This window comes from Pseudophryne corroboree, chromosome 6 (assembly GCF_028390025.1).
Source record: "Pseudophryne corroboree isolate aPseCor3 chromosome 6, aPseCor3.hap2, whole genome shotgun sequence".
In the NCBI taxonomy this organism is placed as follows: Eukaryota; Metazoa; Chordata; class Amphibia; order Anura; family Myobatrachidae; genus Pseudophryne; species Pseudophryne corroboree.
Genome location: NC_086449.1, coordinates 46738456 through 46757708, shown reverse-complemented (window position 1 = coordinate 46757708; position 19253 = coordinate 46738456). Strand labels below are relative to the sequence as shown.

At 41.3% G+C, this 19253-nt stretch overlaps 1 protein-coding gene across 1 annotated transcript in view; it reads left to right on the top strand.

The window, feature by feature from the left end:
- LOC134934228 (mucin-2-like) overlaps positions 1-18564 on the top strand; it is a 50601-nt gene extending 32037 nt beyond the window's left edge. Inside the window, exons 4-11 of the mRNA XM_063929712.1 lie at positions 3127-3194; positions 4420-4553; positions 7093-7149; positions 11084-11252; positions 12411-12578; positions 15253-15350; positions 15934-16004; positions 18059-18564. Coding sequence (XP_063785782.1) covers positions 3127-3194; positions 4420-4553; positions 7093-7149; positions 11084-11252; positions 12411-12578; positions 15253-15350; positions 15934-16004; positions 18059-18106 — 813 coding nt within the window. The 3' untranslated portion in view covers positions 18107-18564. The remainder of the gene's footprint in view (positions 1-3126; positions 3195-4419; positions 4554-7092; positions 7150-11083; positions 11253-12410; positions 12579-15252; positions 15351-15933; positions 16005-18058) is intronic.
- The last annotated feature ends 689 nt before the right edge of the window (positions 18565-19253 follow it).

The window sequence follows — 19253 nt, the reverse complement described above, 5'->3', positions numbered from 1 at the left end:
ATCTCTGCAGTACAGCCACTCTGCCATCCAGTGATGATGATGCCATGGCTACACGGTATGTTATACTTTTTGTGCTGCCCTATCGGGCCACTTCTACAAAAAGTCTCAGACACAACAGCAGCGAAAGATGCAAGGAAGTCCGCAATTGCATACAATCAGCCCTATGAGGAGAGATCCTGCCCCCCCCCCCTCGACAGACCCCACCCCCTCATCAGACCACACCCCCATTAGGGCTGCTTCCATAATTTCCCAGGCTTGTTTAACATCTCAATCCGCCCCTGTCGACCTGCATGTTCAAATGACGGGAGACCAACTAAAATCCAATTAAAGAAACAGTTACAGAGCGCTTGTAATGGTTACAAAAAGAAACATGTAGTGTATCCAAAGTAAGTGTGATATTGTGTTATTGTAGTGTAAAGGTTGAGCGCAATAGCTGTAAAGAAAAAAGTTAATATCAAAATGTTTACACTACAGCCCTTTGGCTGAGATGGATGCGGTGTCCAGGTAACAAGTGGGTTCCACAGTTTTGCATTAATTGAGGGTTTTTCTATAGTTGGTGGTGTTTAAAACAAACTTTCCCTGTGCTACCAACCCCTTCTCGGATTTCTTACAAAGCTCTGGCTTCCTCTCCGGCTGGCCCCTGCTGTGGCCGCGGCTCAAGGGGGTAATACAGATCTGATCGCTGCTGTGCGTTTTTGCAGAGTGGGCGATCAGGTCTGTACTGCGCATATGTATGCATCGCATTGCGCATGCGCGTCAGACAACAACAATGGGGATCGCTGGTCAGCAATGGATTTGTACAAAGAATCCATTTGCACGGGTAATCGCAAGGAGATTGACAGGAAGAGGGCGTTTGTGGGTGGCAACTGACCGTTTTCAGGGAGTGTCAGGAAAAACGCAGGCGTGTTCAAGCGTTTGAAGGGAGGGTGTCTGATGTCAATTCCAATCCTGAACAGCCTGATGTGATCGCAGCGGCTGAGTAAGTCCTGGGCTGCGCAGAGACTGCACAAAATCAGTTTGTGCAGCTCAGCTACACATGCGTTCGCACACTTGCACAGCGAATACACACTCCCTGTAGGCGGCGACTATCTGATCGCAGGGCTGCAATAATCGCTGGCTAGCAATCAGGTCTGAATTACCCCCCACGTGCGCTGTGCAGCACAATGTGCAGTTGTAGTCCCTGTCTCCTGGTCGCCTCTCAGTAGCGCTTCCAAGGCGTTTCGGGCTGCATGCCATTTCTCAAGGATAGTGCTGATTTGTTTTCCCCCGTTTTTTTTTTTTAAAACAACTTTATTGTTTCTGTTTAAAAAAAAGTATCTTCCAGGAAATACTTTACAAAAAAAGGTGGTTACCTACCACATGGCTCACCTTGCTGTTAGGTATTGCGCTCAGATTTTGATAAAAGTTATTATAAATAATAATGACTAAAAATGTGAAGTTAAGATATTTGTATAGTAATATATGTATGTATCAGGTGTTTGATATATTAAAAATTTTGACCATAAATGTATAAAAGTTTAGTAATTAATTTAAACGAAATGAACGAAAAGTGAGATTTTTTTCCATTTTGTTTTTTGTCTTTTCGATACAAATATCTTAACTTCACATATTTTAGTTGTTGTCTCTTATTTTTATCGATGCCTGTGGAACCCACTCATTACCTGGACACCGCACCCATCTCAGCCAAAGGGCTGTAAACATTTTGTTTATCAACATTTTTCTTTACAGGTATTTGCTCTCAACACAAAGTAAACAAATCCAATTGTTGGGTGTCTATACACGTGTGAGATCTATTGTGCGCTACACTGCGGCTGTGCAATACCCTACAAATCAGTCGGCCAAATATCGATAGTAAGCTTGTCGGCATTCAGAATGTTGACATATTGACTACTTACCTAATAAATCTGTCATGCAGTATATATGTAGTCCTGAGTGGGTGCTATTGGCCTGAGGTGCCACCTGACACTATCTGAGATTACATTCCGGAGCTTTATGTTACACAGTTATGTATGTATGTTTGTTGGTACAGGTTGAGTCTCCCTTATCCAAAATGCTTGGGACCAGAGGTATTTTGGATATCGGATTTTTCCGTATTTTGGAATAATTGCATACCATCAGAGGCAGAACTCTGGGAGGCAACGGAGTAAACTGCCGCCGGGCTCCTGCTCTGAAGGGAGGGGCACCTCTCCTCCCATTGTGTGACACCATTGAATTAAGTTAATTGATATCTGTCGCTGTCTTTTCAGTGGCCGACTTCCTCACTGGTCCCTGCACCTTACAAATCACACCATCTTTATTATACTATAGATACACATTTTATAAGTGTCATACCCCGGATTAGAAACCACACCCTATTCCACTGGAAGCTGACACCTTACTGATGAAGCTGTTTGCTCCTGTATAGGAAATATGAGTATTTTAACTATATGAAGATACTTCTCTGACAATTACACATAATTTCATATAGTCAGAATTATCATGCTTCAACTACAGGAGCAAATAGCTCCATCAGTAAAGTGTCTGCTGTTAGTGTAACAGGTCATGGATTCTAATCCTGGGTATGACTGCTAAGAAATGTGTGATTTAAAATAAAAGACAATTAAATGTATAAATACAGTATATACATTTATTTCAGAACACTCCACACACACACACACACACACACACACACACACACACACACACACACACACACACACACACACACACACATATACAGTATATACATATACACATATACACACGCACACATACATACATATATTTATCTTAATATAGGAAATAGGGGGGGCACCAATATTTATCTTGCCTCCAGGCGACTGTGACAAACTTACGCCACTGCATACCATAATGAGATATCATGGTGATGGGACACAAGTCTAAGCACAGAATGCATTTGTTTCATATACACCTTATACACACACCCTGGAGGTCATTTTATCCAATATTTTTTATAACTTTGTGTATTAAACAAAGTTTGTGAACATTGAGCCATCAAAAAACAAAGGTTTCACTATCTCACTCTCACTCAAAAAAGTCCGTATTTCGGAATATTTGGATATGGGATACTCAACCTGTATTACCTATAGGTGAGTCACATTACACTTCTCTCTTTTTTTGTTGCAGATGAAAGATTTTTATAAAGAAAAGGCACACATTACAAGTTTAAAGGATATCAAAATGAAATCCCTTAGGTAAGAACTGGACTCATCAGAAGTAAATGTTATAAGGGGAGATGTATCATGCATGGAGAGAAGTTGTCCAAAGCCACCAATCAGCTTCCTTGTCATTTCACAGGCTGTTCTAGATAAATGACAGTTAGAAGATGATTGGTTGCTTTGGGAAACTTTTCCACTTCATCTCTCTCCGAGGTTTGATACAACTCCCCCATGCAGAGATATGCACAACAGACAGACATACATTTGTAGTTCATGTGTACCATGCGGCCATGCCTGAGTGATACCTAACATCTTACCAGGAAGGAAGACTTGGTGAGACATCTGTGTAACTTTCATATGAGGGAATTTAAGTTCTTCTAATTTGATAACGGAGGTTAGAAAATGGGAAACAAGGTAAGTAGTGTGTAGGCAGTGCATTGCTCTGTACAACTGTGCTGTAGTCAGTAGCTATTACACTGACGTATAGCCATGGCGGATTCCATGGCTAGTCCTCTTAGACTGCCAACTGCAAAGGTCATGGATACATAATCTTAGGCTTCTTACTGCGAAGGCCACGACAACATCATCTTAGGCTGCCAGCGCCATAGGCCATGGCTACTTCATTGTAGGCTACCAGCGGCAGAGGCCATGGCTACGTCATCTTAGGCTGCCAGCGCCATAGACCATGGCTACATCATTGTAGGCTACCAGCAGCAGAGGCCATGGCTACATCATCTTAGGCTGCCAGTGCCATAGGCCATGGCTACATCATTGTAGGCTACCAGCGGCAGAGGCCATGGCTACGTCATCTTAGGCTGCCAGCGCCATAGGCCATAGCTACATCATTGTAGGCCACCAGCGGCAGAGGCCATGGCTACGTCCTCTTAGGCTGCCAGCGCCATACGCTATGGCTACATCATTGTAGGCTACCAGCAGCAGAGGCCATGGCTACGTCATCTTAGGCTGCCAGCGCCATAGACCATGGCTACATCATTGTAGGCTACCAGCAGCAGAGGCCATGGCTACGTCATCTTAGGCTGCCAGCACCATAGGCCATGGCTACATCATTGTAGGCTACCAGCAGCAGAGGCCATGGCTACACTACATCATGTTAGTTCTCAGTTAGAGGATAATGCCTGCACATGACTGGATGCAGGGGGTCCTGTCCACAACACGCAGGGACATGTTCTGCTCTTTGTAGTTCTCAGTACACAATCCAGTTACTTCTTTCTCTCCACTAACTTGCACATTCTATCCCCAGAAATGGCAGTATTATCGTAGAGCATGAAGTAAAACTAAATGCTAATTTTGGACATGCTGCAGAAGAACAACTTCAAGCAGTTTCTAGAATTAGTAATGCCTTAAAGGATAATAAATGCACGGCAGATGGGAGTGGTGAGTACAGCATGTGAATGTCTGTAAAATAGCATTTGTAAGCACAAAAGTTCTTTTGGAAAAAACAGGGTCATATAAAGTATGTATGTATATACATGTATGTATTTTTATATATATATATATATATATATATATACACACAGTATATATTATTGTGACATAGGCACAGAAATTAGAACACACAGTAGGCAGGTTCACGGCCACGCAGTGTCTATTAGTTGCAGCAGACACTGCACTTTAACACACACACACACACACACACACACACACACACACACACACACACACACACACACACACACAAATCCTTGACAAATAGGCACAGTGATTAGAGATGCAGGTGTGGCTAAAAGTCTCAGCACTAAAGTACTAACAATAGGTCTACTGTGATTGAATACAGCCACAATCTGCTGTAGTCCCTATTGAGACTTTGGCCTATTCACTGGCCGCAATTTGGTGTCAGTGCCCAAAGCACTGGGCATTATATTGTGTGCATTATGTGTAACTGGCACTATACTGGGAGACATTATGTGTAACTGAAACTATACTGGGAGACATTATGTGTAACTGGCACTATATTGGGTGCATTATGTGTAACTGGCACTATACTGGGAGACATTATGTGTAACTGAAACTATACTGGGAGACATTATGTGTAACTGGCACTATATTGGGTGCATTATGTGTAACTGGCACTATTGGGGCATTATGTGTATCTGGCACTATTAAGGCAGTATTTGTATTTGGCACTATACTGGGGACATTATGTTTACAAATATGTTTAACTGCCACTATTGGGGGCTGTATGTGTAACTGGCACTATACTGCGGATATTATGTGTAACTGGCACCATACTGCGGATATTATGTGTAACTGGCACTATAGTTCGAGACATTATGTGTATCTGGCACTATACTGGGGACATTATGTGTGTCTGGCAGTATACTGGAATATTATGTGTATCTGACACTATACTGGGGACATTGTGTGTAAGGAGCACTACTGTGGGCATTGTGTGTGTGTGTGTGTGTGTGTGTGTGTGTGTGTGTGTGTGTGTGTGTGTGTGTGTGAAGAGGGGTGGTGATAATATATATATAAATGTGTAGGATGTTAACATAATTAAAAGTTGCAAGGCTGCACTCACTTTTCCAGGAGCTTGCACACCTTTGGCGTGTGCATTTCAGGGTGCTGGTAGGCCTGGAGCCAGCCCTGCACAACCTGTTATTGTATGTGAGCCAATGAGAATAAATCACATGATTATCTCAAATATGGCAAAACTAATCATTCGGTACCTTTTTTGGTTGACCTCATTTAACATAACGATTGGTTAGTTACTGGCAGGAGGAGGTCCAACTAGTTTAACAATATTATAAGATGATCTCAGAAAATCTCAGCATTACTGTATATTTGTTTGTGGGATTTACTTATATTGTAATGAATGTGGACCATAATGGGAATAATATATACACTACTATGGTATACGGATTACCAAGTACTGAACTCCCTCTCATATTAACATAGAAATTATGCCAGAATAGCAGCGATGGCACTAGCTTGGAATAGAATTTATATTCAGCGAGAATGTCACGTTTGTCACATCTCATGGTAAAAGGGTTCTGCAGTTGTCCTGTGCCAGAAAAAGAATTGGCAACACCTCCCCCCCCCCCTCATTTTTTGAAATGGGACATAAGGTGCATACCCCGTGGGAAAGGGGCATGACAGAATTAATCCCAGAGGAGGCCCATGCTATGATGCCCCTTCCCACATTCTGTTAATAATCAGCTTTGCAAATTGAGCAGATCTATGTCGTGTGCAGCCACACATCCGATCTCTTGCAGCTACACACTACATAGATCTGCTCAGCCGCAATGGTTTACTTTCAGTTGCAACTACTCTGAAATCATTTATTTTTTATTTTTATGAATAGTAATACAAATATAAATTTCAAGAATAAGCCTGGTTTATGAAATGTAATGTTGAATATTTGTTGTTATTTTGCTCTTTTTCTGAAATATAACACTGTAATAGGACCACTTTGCTGCTCTTTGTTGCACAAGTTGATTTGAGATCTCTCAAATCAGACAAAAATTTTCAAATCCCAAATTTTGCTGAATTGTTTTGCTGATCTCTATACAATTGGTCCAGTTCGGTGAATATGCTGCAGCCTTGTCCTTTGATGCTACGGTCCTATCATAAGGACCTCTGTTTAATCAGGAATCAGTCGCAGCCAACTGGCGCTCATCCACTCCTGGCGCTCAACTAGGCGTCCATTTAAGGTTGTTATTGGGTTTTCAGTACCTGGAGCAAAGGACAAGTACAGTGACCCATATAAACAAAATGACATGACCCATATAGCAAAATACAGTATGTACATACCGGTAGACACCCTAAATGACTGTATATCACACCACATGGTGTCATGGAGGGGGTGTGTATATATATATATATATATATATATATATATATATATATGTATATATATATATATATATATATATATAAAGTTCCAGTATATTACCGCCTTGTTTTCTGTTTGCAGATCAATTGTGTTTTAATCCGAACGCCAGCGTTGTTCCAATACCGATTGAATTACAAGGTAATTATATCTCTGTAAATGAGAGGTGTGTTATGAAATGTATAAGTAAAAGACCATGGGCCAGATGTACTAAGCTTGAAAAGTGATAAATATCACTGTGATAAAGTACCAGCCAATCGGCTCCTAACTGTCATTTTTCAAACACAGCCTGTGACATGACAGTTAGGAGCCGATTGGCTGGTACTTTATCACAGTGATATTTATCACTTTTCAGGCTTAGTACATCTCCCCCCATGTCTGAGCAAAAACAGTTTAACAATGTTTTTTTAATAAATCATATCATTAAAACGCAGAACACTGAGCATAAAATGATTAGTCAAATTCGATTGCTGATTAGAATTACCTTCATTGGCGTAAGTTTGTCTCAGTTGCGAGAGGGGCGGACACATAGGAAAAAAGCTAGTCCTGGGTATCCCGGGATTGACCATTTTTCAATGCTGATACCCGGGATTGAAAAAATGGCCCAGGATTGGCCATTTCTCACAATGCTGATATTTTCTCTGACAATTATTTTACAAGTGTCATACCCTGGATTAGAACCCATGGCCTATTACACTGGAAACATGCACCTTACTGATTGAGATATTTGCTCCTGTATGCAAGCATGAGAATTCTATGAAGTTACTTGAAATTGTCAGAGAAGTAACTTCATTTAGTTAGTATTCTCATGCTTTCTTTATAGGAGCAAATAGCTTCATCAGTAAGGAGCCTGCTTCCAGTGTAATAGGTCATGGGTTCTAATCCTGGGTATAACACTTGTAAAAAGTGTATTTATAATAAAGCGGGTGCAGGGAAGAAGAGATAGTGATGACTGTCAATTAATTTAATTTAATGGTGTCACTGAACACATGGAACGGGAGAAGAGGTGCTCCCCTACAGAGCAGGAGCCCACTGGCAGCCGACTCCATTGCCTCTCACAGTTATGCCTCTGATTACCTTATTCTGTTCCCCACATGATTGGCATTCAGAGTGTCTGTCCAAACTTAGAATTAGTGATGAGCGGATTCGGTTTCACTCGGTTCTCAAAACGGCATCTTATTGGCGCATGGATGTCACGTGTTTTGGATAGCCAATAAGATGCCGTTTTGAAAACCGAGTAAAACCGAATCCGCTCATCACTACTTAGAATGCCACCGCACCATTCTCCTACTCTGTAAATACAATCTCTTACAGAACAAAAGAGACCTCACCTAGTGAAACTTAAGAATATATACAACGTTGTACAATATAACAAAAAAAAAAAATTGGTACTTGAGCCCTGACTTAGAAATAAGATCCTGAAAGAAATGTGGATTCACAAATAAGCTTACAAATTGTCAATTTCAAATTATATCCCGTCTTGGAGACACTGTAGGCAATAAAAAAAAAAATCACAGTTTCTAATTTTTATAGCAGACTTTTTAATTTGAAATGCCAGTAAAAAATACAGTTTGTTTTAAAAACAAAAAATAAAGCATAAAAAAGAGGCATTTAAAAAAAAAGTTTTTTTTGTATTTTTATACACTTTTTTCCCCTACTTCATAACCTTTATTTGTTGCAAACACTGCAATTCCACAATAGTTACATTATATCCAGATCTAACATTTGATTCATTCTCCAAATGTTACAAGCACAAGGAAAAAAAAGTGGCAAAAAAAAATCTCAATTTGTTATAGTATATACAAAATCTTCTGAAATCAATAACACCTTATGTGACTCAGAAATAAGCTGGAATTAGGTGGAACCCGGGAAGTACTGGAAAATGCTGGTGCACTGTTACGGGACATGGCTGGTTTCCTACCTAACCAATCTCTGCTCTTCCAGATGTTTGTCTTTAGGACTTTTTTTTTTTACTAACTTTATTTGTTACAGCTCAAAACTTGTAGAAACCGTATACATACCAGTCTCATTAATACAGTTTAATTAACATCTTAGATGGAAAGTCTCTGACTTTAGCTCATGAATGAGTCATTGGAATTGTACCCTCATTCCATATCAGTGATAATCAGGCTATCACTTTTAGTCATATTTTTTAATCCACATTACTTCCAGGGTTTGTTACTTTCTAAGTCAGCATCAGCAGTTTTCCTATATTCTTATGTAACATTTTTGTCGTTGAGAAAAACCCATTTCTTGTGTTCCAGACTTCAATATCTCATTTAGGCGCCAACATGCTGTATGCACCCGCTCCCTCTGTAAATATATACTGCTCAAAAAAATAAAGGTAACACTTAAACAACACAATGTAACTCCAAGTCAATCACACTTCTGTGAAATCAAAATGTCCACTTAGGAAGCTACACTGATTGACAATCAATTTCACATGCTGTTGTGCAAATGAAATAGACAACATTGGAAATTATAGGCAATTAGCAAGATACCCCCAATAAAAAAGTTAAGATACCCCCAATAAAAAAGTTGTTCTGCAGGTGGTGAACACAGACCACTTCTCAGCTCCTATGCTTTCTGGCTGATGTTTTGGTCACTTTTGAAAGCTGGCGGTGCTTTCACTCTAGTGGTAGCATGAGACGGAGTCTACAGCCCACACAAGTGGCTCAGGTAGTGCAGCTCATCCAGGATGGCACATCAATGCGAGCTGTGGCAAGAAGGTTTGCTGTGTCTATCAGCGTAGTGTTCAGAGCATGGAGGCGCTACCAGGAGACAGGCCAGTACATCAGGAGACGTGGAGGAGGCCGTAGTAGGGCAACAACCCGGCAGCAGGACCTCTACCTCCGCCTTTGTGTAAGGAGGAACAGGAGGAGCACTACCAGAGCCCTGCAAAATGACCTCCAGCAAGCCACAAATGTGCATGTGTCTACTCAAACGATCAGAAACAGACTCCATGAGGGTGGTGGGGGTTGTGCTTATAGCCCAACACCATGCAGGATGTTTGGCATTTGCCAGAGAACACCAAGATTGGCAATTTCGCCACTGGCGCCCTGTGTTCTTCACAGATTAAAGCAGGTTCTCACTGAGCACATGTGACAGACGTGACAGAGTCTGGAGACGCCAAGGAGAATGTTCTACTGCCTGCAACATCCTCCAGCATGACCGGTTTGGCAGTGGGTCAGTAATGGTGTGGGGTGGCATTTCTTTGGGGGGCGGCACAGCCCTCCATGTGCTCACCAGAGGTAGCCTGACTGCCATTAGGTACCAAGATGAGATCCTCAGACCCCTTGTGAGACCATATGCTGGTGCGGTTGGCCCTGGGTTCCTCCTAATGCAAGACAATGCTAGACCTCATGTGGCTGGAGTGTGTCAGCAGTTCCTGCAAGATGAAGGCATTGATGCTATGGACTGGCCCGCCCGTTCCGCAGACCTGAATCCAATTGAGCACATCTGGGACATCATGTCCTGCTCCATCCACCAACGCCACGTTGCACCACAGACTGTCCAAGAGTTGGCGGATGCTTTAGTCCAGGTCTGGGAGGAGATTCCTCAGGAGACCATCCGCCACCTCATCAGGAGCAGGCCCAGGCGTTGTAGGGAGGTCATACAAGCACGTGGAGGCCACACACACTACTGAGCCTCATTTTGACTTATTTTAAGGACATTACATCAAAGTTGGATCATCTTATAATGTGTTTTTCCAGTTTAATTTTGAGTGTGACTCCAAATCCAGACCTCCATGGGTTAATAAATTTGATTTCCATTGATAATTTTTGTGTGATTGTGTTGTCAGCACATTCAACTATGTAAAGAACAAAGTATTTAATAAGAATATTTCATTCATTCAGATCTAGGATGTGTTATTTTAGTGTTCCCTTTATTTTTTTTGAGCAGTGTATATTACTATGCATCCACATACAGTGTACACATAAACTTAGGCACAGTAACAGCAGCTGTACACAAGCTGGTGAGAAAGGGTGACAAGTGGCTTACACCTGACAGCACACTGACCACGCTACATGGACCTGTAGGATATTTACTTTAATCATATGTTTTGTCTCCCTAGAGTTGTGTGCTGATTCCCTTGATATTAGTGAAAATGTTACTCAATATTATGAAGCTGTAAATGAAACAACCGATCTCGTGTGCGCGTCAAACTGCAGTAGATTAAACAACCATTTTGTGGACTGCAACAAAGGACAATGTTCTCTCACACAAAAGGGACCCCATTGCTAGTAAGTGCCTTTCTTGTCACCTCTTCACAACTTCGTTATCATGACATCTCAGGAACCACTGTGACCTCAGCATCTTCTGTGCCCATCACGTCTTATATTTCCACCCATGCACGTGTTTATATACCTAGGGTCCTCATGTCCTCCTTCCTAAGTTCCTTCTTTTACCACCTCTAAAGCATTACAAATCTCTTTTTTGCAGCCACATACTGTATGTGGCCTTAATTGAGTCTCACAACATTTATTTAGTGCATGCAACACTAAAACACTGCAAGAGGAGCAAGGTTCTAACATGGAGCTTAGAAGAAGACCAGAACTAGTTGTACTCATGTGTCTTCTGGTCCATGTTTAATCTGCTCTCCTTGACCGCCAACATCTTATTCTCTCAGCCTTGCACATGCCCTCATCCAACCTTCTGCATCTTATCTTCATATGTACTGCACAATGTACAACAGTGAGTACAAAGCCTAAATACAAACATTGCAGACAAGGAGAGACAAGTACAAGGGAACAGGGGGTAGGTCAATACACTATAACTAGAGACAGTAGGCTGTGGTGAGTCACAGGGAACAACAGCTCTCAGTGACCCTGGACCCAACGTAGGAGTCAGCTTGCCGAGGTGGAGAAGAAGACAAGAGACAAGGAGCACTGGTGGTAAAGTTTGAGCAAGGGAAGAATGAGTTGGAAGAGGGCCCTACCCAAAAGCTTACGTTCTACTGGTGGAGGGGTAAACAGATGGAGGGACAATAGGGAGGAGACAAGTTGTGTGGGAAGGAGGAGGGAGTGAGAAAGGATTTAAGCGAAGGTCTGGTAGGCTTTAGTGAAAAGCTGTGTCTAAGAAGACGTGGTGAGAGAGTACATTCCAGAGGTGGGGTTACGGTGGGAGAAATCTTGGAGGCAGGCATGGAAGAAAGTGACCAGAGTAGAGGTGAGGCAGCAACCAGAGATGGCTGGAGGTGGTTGGACTGTGATGAGGTTGGCGTTGTAAATCGTTTTCATCCTTAGTGGACTTTAATAGTGCAATTGGAGCTTGGAGATTATAAAAATGGGTGGTAGTGGCCCCATGATATGGCATAGTATACCTTATGCACAAATATTACTATTACTATCTTTCAGTAGTTGACTCCTTCCTTTATACTTTTCTTCTTTTTATTTCAACAGTTGTGAGATTTCAGACCAGTACTGGTACACAGGAAATCGGTGCCAGACGGCAATCAGCAAAGCCGGGGTCATTGCTGGAGTGACTGTGGGTCTCTTTGTTCTTCTAATTATTATTTTGATGTTGTCTGTCTTCTTACGCAGACGTCGCACGCACTCAGACAAAGTCTAGTAAGTGTCCATGTTTCACAATGTTAGCTTCCCTCAGCCGTTTAAGACATAGGGTGAGACATTTAAAGCCTTCTGAGAAGGACCAATCAGCTTTGAGCTCTCTCTTATCATGTACATTCTAAAAAATGACAGCTACAAGCTAATTGGTTGCTATCGGCAACTTCTTCAACTATCCTCTTTAGCAGGTTTGATACAGAACATCTCCCCCTAGGCCATCTAAGATTTCTTAGATTTTGTATATTATTTAATGCTAAATGATTGGAGAATTCTACAGCCAAATATGTAGATATTTATTTTATGCCATAATTAGCTAAATTGACACAATCAATGTGTTTGTCAGGAACCTTCACCTTTAGTGCTCAAAGTCTGAAGTTCCTACAACACACTGGTACAGAGATATGAAAGCAAGGTGATTGATGAGGGGACCTGCACAGCCTTTGGCAAGACGTTGCTAATTCATAATCGTAACCCAGCATCTGAGTGGTTCACCAGTCAGAGAGGACCAATATTTTGATTGAATAATTTTAGGTTCAAGGACGCTGTCTAGGTAAGTTAGCAAAGTCAGGGGTGGTTTAAGGGAGGAGAGGACCTGTGTGCAGGCTCTGTGCAGGCCTCATCCTCTCTACCAGTGGAGTAGACTCTGGCTTTGCCCAGATCTTTGGGAATATGGTGCCTGTGCCTTGCTCCTGGAGACTTCTTCTCACTGTGCATGAGCAAATCACTGGGAAAATGTCCACCATGCCATTTTCCTGGTGATTTCTGCTGCTCTGTAGTGCCAGGCCACCGGCCAACTTGGGACTGCAGAGATAGCCGAGAGGTATATATAGCTACATATGGGTGTAGGGTAAACAGTGTGGCTCCCTCTGTGTGCACACACACCCTGCACCCATTGTATGTACGTCATTGTGTAGAGCCATAATACGATTTCTTGTGCATGGCACTTTTTGTCCAGTTGTGACGTCTTGGCCAGGCATGGTAGGTGGTCTCGCAACTTGTTTCCCTAAGCATGGGTGGCTATAGATGGAGACAAGTGCAATGGGGGTCATTCCGAGTTGATTGCATGTAGCAACTTTTTGCAGCTCGTACGATCAACCTGACTCCGCCTATGGGTGAGTGTATTTTAGCATAGCAGGGCTGCGAATGCTTGTGCAGCCCTGCTATGCTAAAAAAAAGTTTCACGTAAAACAAGACCACGGCTGTAGTTACTCACCCAGGCCACTGCGACGGATCCAACGATGAAGGTCCCAGTCCTGACGTCAGACATCTGCCCTCCAAACGCCTCGACATGCCTGCGCTGGACTCACCACGCCTGTAAAATGGTGAGTATCCGCCCTGGAACACCTCCCGCCTGTCCGTCTTCTTGCAATTGCCGCTGCAATCACACTTGTCGCTGGTTGCGTCATTGCCCGCGCGTGTGCATGCGCATTTCCGGCCCATTCGCACTGCATGAAATGTCTCTGCTGCCCCACCTCTATTTGTCCCTCTAAGTAGTAGGATTTGGACCATCTCCTTTTTAGCCGATGTGTCTCCAAATATTATCAAAATGAAAAGCTGTGGAATGTCGGTTGCCTCTTTTGTCTCATCTAATTGACACAACAAGTGTGTTAAAATGCTTATTTACCCGATTTTGTGTTTGGAAACCTGCAGCTGGCTCGGAGTTAAGCAATTGTTACTGATTGAGATTTACTGTTGGGTCTTATAAGATCAGTGGGATAAGATTTCAGTGCGTAAACTGTAATACTTCATCATTTATTTTCAAAAAGAAAATGGCTGTTATATTCACTGTGTAGACATTTTTAAATGGCTCCAAAATGCTTTTTTTCTTTGAGGCACAAATATTCTTAGTTGGACACAGTATAAAATAATATATAAATGATTGTTAATAATAATAATAATAATAATAATTATTATTATTATTATTATTCAACCTCCCACACGGAGATAGGGGGAAATGTATCAAACCTTAGAGAGAGATAAAGTGCCAACCAATCAGCTACAAACTGTCCTTTTTCAGGCTGTGGGGTAGATGTATTAACCTGGAGAAGGCTTTATACCTGTTCCCCTTAGAGTGATACTTTTTCTGCCTCTTGGCATGCGGAATGTTAGAATGTTAGAAATATAGAATATTATTACATTCACCTCTTCATGTGCAGCAAATATAAGCAATTAAACATGTCCGCTGTCAGAACATCATTATTAGAAGATCATAATTACAGTACATAAACAGCTAACACCTATATTACAAATATATCTGCAGTTAACACATATTTACTAAAATATAACATGCATTAATTAGTACGCAAATGGAATTTCACAGTAGTTGGTTCTTTGCATATGTGCATTCAGTTTTCATGGTCTCTATATGTTCTCTTTTCTGTAGCGTGCATGTTTGTGCGCCTATAGTAGGAAAATTAGATTGCAAGCTCACCTGGGGCAGGGACTGACGTGAATAAACATTCTCTGCTCAGTGCTGAATGATATGTGTAATTATATCTGGTAAAAGTCATAGGAACCCCCACGGTACAGAATCCCTGCAACTCCTGGGCTATAATAATCAAGTGGTCATCTAATTACCCAACAAAAAATACATTCATCTCATACCATAAACATGAGCTTTGTCCACAGCGTGTAAAAAATAATTTATCTGAACTTCTCCCACCTCTCACCCACACAGTTTGGTGGAGCCAGAACTACAGCGGTATGAGTATGAAAGTGAGCAGCACACCTATGAAAGCAACATCAGGAATCCTGAATTTCCCAACAGCATACAAGGTGGGAAATCTGCTAACGTCTTTAAGAGTCTAAACAAACACACATTACTTTATTATGCCTAAAATAGCAGGAAATCCATCAGATCTCTTTATCTACATCCAAATAGTGTGTGTAGTAGTAACTGCACTTCTCTAGTGTCTCAGAATGTCTAAGAGACTCACTGGGATCTTCTGGGAGAGCAGAGAACCATCAACATCCCTAATGACGTGATCGTGACTTGATGACAAGATTTGCATTGTTATGTCGTAGGGGGCTGGGTCTAGGTGACACAAATTGAGGTGCCACGCCCTGTGCACTTACCATTTGGACCTCCCCTCCAATATAACCCAAGAGGGAGGTCACAAGATTTGTCTAATATGGTATAAACCACTGCATAGGGTGGCTTGGAGTTTTCCACCACTGATTCAGAACATCTCCTGAGACCACTGTTCCAATGTAATTGTGACTTCCTATAAACTTTTATTTAATTTTTTTAGTTCTTTTTTTATTGTGTTCAGATGGGATCATGGTGGGACAAGGAAATCTAGCTACAATGCTACTTAAAATTTAAATGGGCTTATTTTCTTCAATTGTCTTACTCTAGGGTCCGAGAGTTCCAGACCCAACAGGAAGACCTTTAACCCATCCTTGGAAAGAGTGAATACAAATGCAAAAGTGAGTAACAGAAAAACGTGTTGATGCATAAACAATTACCCCCAAAAAGGTTAATTTACAGATATAAAAATATTTGTCAAAATTATCTGCAACTCCCCCCATTCCACTTGGGTGCACAATCATTATGCAGAATAGGGGGGATTTCAACCATTGTGTTTACATGCTATACAAGGTTGCACACGTAATTAAGGAACCCCAAATCATGAGAGAGTCATTAGTATGGATTGTATTTAACTAGCCTTCATATATAATTGTACTACAGTTTATAATGGTAATATAGCCGGCACTCCTGTGACCAATAAAAAATACTTACATTGGTGTCCTCCTCAATTACTGTTGCTGGTTGGGAGCAGAATCCGTGTATATTAGACCATATAGACAGCACTCTCGATGACTTATCATTAGTTTGGACCCTAAAGGATGTATCAACATAGAAACATTAAAAAAAATATGTATGTATAAAGATCCTTTTACAAGAATGAGTTGTCAATGCAAAAAAAAAAAAAAATTAAATTGTATTCACTTTCAACTAACATGAAAACTTTTAATTTGACTTTTTAAAAATGATGATGCCTGTAGGATACGATGATTAAAGAATACTGCAGGTACTGCCCCAATCTGTCAGCACCTACCTGCCTTCCTAAAATGCTCCCTCTCCTTATTTGCACTAAACATAGTCAAGGTAATATCTCCAAATGGTATAGATATCTAATTTCAGAAATGATGACTCATACTTTTGTTTCCCAAGGTAGATGGGAGAAAGATTTGCCCAAAGTCTTTACTGAGGAGATGTGGTCGAGTATTTATCACTCATGTTTTAAAATGTCAAGATGTGTTAGTCATTCGGAAATGTTTTTTAAATTGATCCATAGGGCATGTCTTACCCCAGATAGTCTTCATAAAATATGGACGAACGTCTCTCCCTACTGTTGGAGAGGATGTGGGCATATAGAGAACATTATGCACGTTTTTTGGTCATGCCCGATCTTACAACCCCTTTGGAGAGAGGTCTTTGTTTTAATCTCTGATGTGTTAGGTTATGCTATATCCTTGAATCCCCTCTTAGCTCTATTTCACTACTGCCGATTACATGTGGCTATCTCAGACAAATATTTGTTGGGACATATTCTGATAGCCTCAAAGCTTCCATAGCACAACTCTGGAACTCAGCGAAGATTCCAGACATTATAACTATTAAAACTAAAATCCACAAACATCATATCTTTGAGACAACTAGTAGCTTATTTTCCCCGTCCAGCTCTCTTATTTCTAATAAATGGCTGAAATGGTCTGATTATGTAAAGCGGTGCAATTCATCTTGGGCACATACTCAATATATTACTATTGACAATCTTGACTCGCCTCCTTTAGATACATAGCTTTTAGCTTTATCTTGTTTTGGAGTTCGTCCACACTGGCCTCTTATAATGGGCTCCCTAACTTTACGTACTTAAGTCGATGTGTTGTACTTGACTATGATGTATGATATACATGTTGACATGTTTGGCTCTCCACCCCCCCTTTATTTTATTTGAACGACTTCACCGCAGATGTTATGTCTACTATACTGTTGTCTTTTTCTTGCTCTTTTGTTATGGTTGTTATTCATAAAGTTCAATAAAAACTATTAAAGAAAAAAAAGAATACTGCAGGAAAAATAAGTACGTTTTGTAAACTCATAGGGGTCCTGGACGTGAAGACCAGTATCAGTATCCGTGGTTTCTCCAAGCATGATAGCCTGGAGAAGTTAGAAAGTCTTCGGGTTGGACTGAATATCTGTTGAAGCAACCGACGCATTCTCCACATCCTTTGTTCTTTCAAACGATTCCAGACTTTTGTGCTTGGAGATGCGGCCGTTACTAATAAGCAAATTGCTGGATTCCATGATGTGGACCATGGATGTTCTACCAGTTGGGCAGAAAGTAGCATGTTTACAAAGAATAAATTAACATTTTCTCTTGTGCAATCAGATTTTTTTTTCTGAAGTTTGACATTTTGGTTACTCCACGTAATTAACTACCATAGAAGATCATTGTCTATATTATCACCCACAGGTTACCACTGACAGACCCAGCCTCATCATCCCAAAATCCAAAAAGTGAATCTCCTTGTGATGCCGTAACCCAGCACCTAGCATCTGGTGGATAAAAACAAAGTTATGATTCAGAGAAGATGATGCTGTGTTTTTTTGCGAGCCATCTTTATCTCCTCATCGAATTTATGGCTATAAACTTAAACAAAATATATGTACTGTAAGAAGAGGTTCCGAGAGGGGAAGACATTTCCACACCTCAGCAGTGTTACTAGGAAAACTTTAACCAAGCCAAGTCATCTGTATTGTATTACATAACTGTCTGATAGCGACGTAACATTCCCAAGTATGGTATCTGGTAACCACTATATAAAATATTGTATATCCTGGAAGATCGGGGAAGATGAGCGTATCAGGGGATATACAAGCCAGATGATTAAACAATGCTTGTTTGTAGAAGAGTAGCACTGTTCCTCTGTACCAATCACATCTTTAAATGTATTATTTATCATGTTTAATACTATGTCACATAAAATAATTTATATTTAAAGGCTATACTGTCACTGATGTGCCAGACTTTTTTGATTTAAAAAATGAACAAAATTGTTAAACATTCTAGAGGCTGATGACAGCACAAAATTCATAATGAGTACTACGAATCCATAATAAATAATCATTACATTTGAACACTATATATCTATATATAAATACCTACAGTACGTACAGTAAGTGATGGAAGATGGCCAATCACTTGACAACATCTTCATGGGCCAAGTGTCTTAATAAGAGTTGAGAGACTCAAGGGCTATAGTTGGTGCAGCTGCTATGGGGCCTAGACCACATCCAACCCTCCACCCTGTTATACCACTTTTATACTAAAATGACGGGGCGCACCTGGGTGATTCCCGGGTTCGACCCGTCAAAGACCCTTTTCAGGCAGTGGACTGACCCTGCTAACTGCTGGGTTGGTGATGTCACCACTGACATGTGCAGAGGCAACACTTGGAGATGAAGTAATCTCCAAGTGCCGACTATTCTCTTGGCAGTGAACGGGTCCCGGGATGCATCAACCCGGCTAACCCATTTACACTGCACCATGACCCGGGGCCTTCCCAGAACCAACCTGCAAGCTAGCAAGGTTGGATTCCTGGGTAACTGGACCCTGGTCAACCCTTTTACACCGAGCCACACCCGGGTTATCACAGGAAAAATCTGGG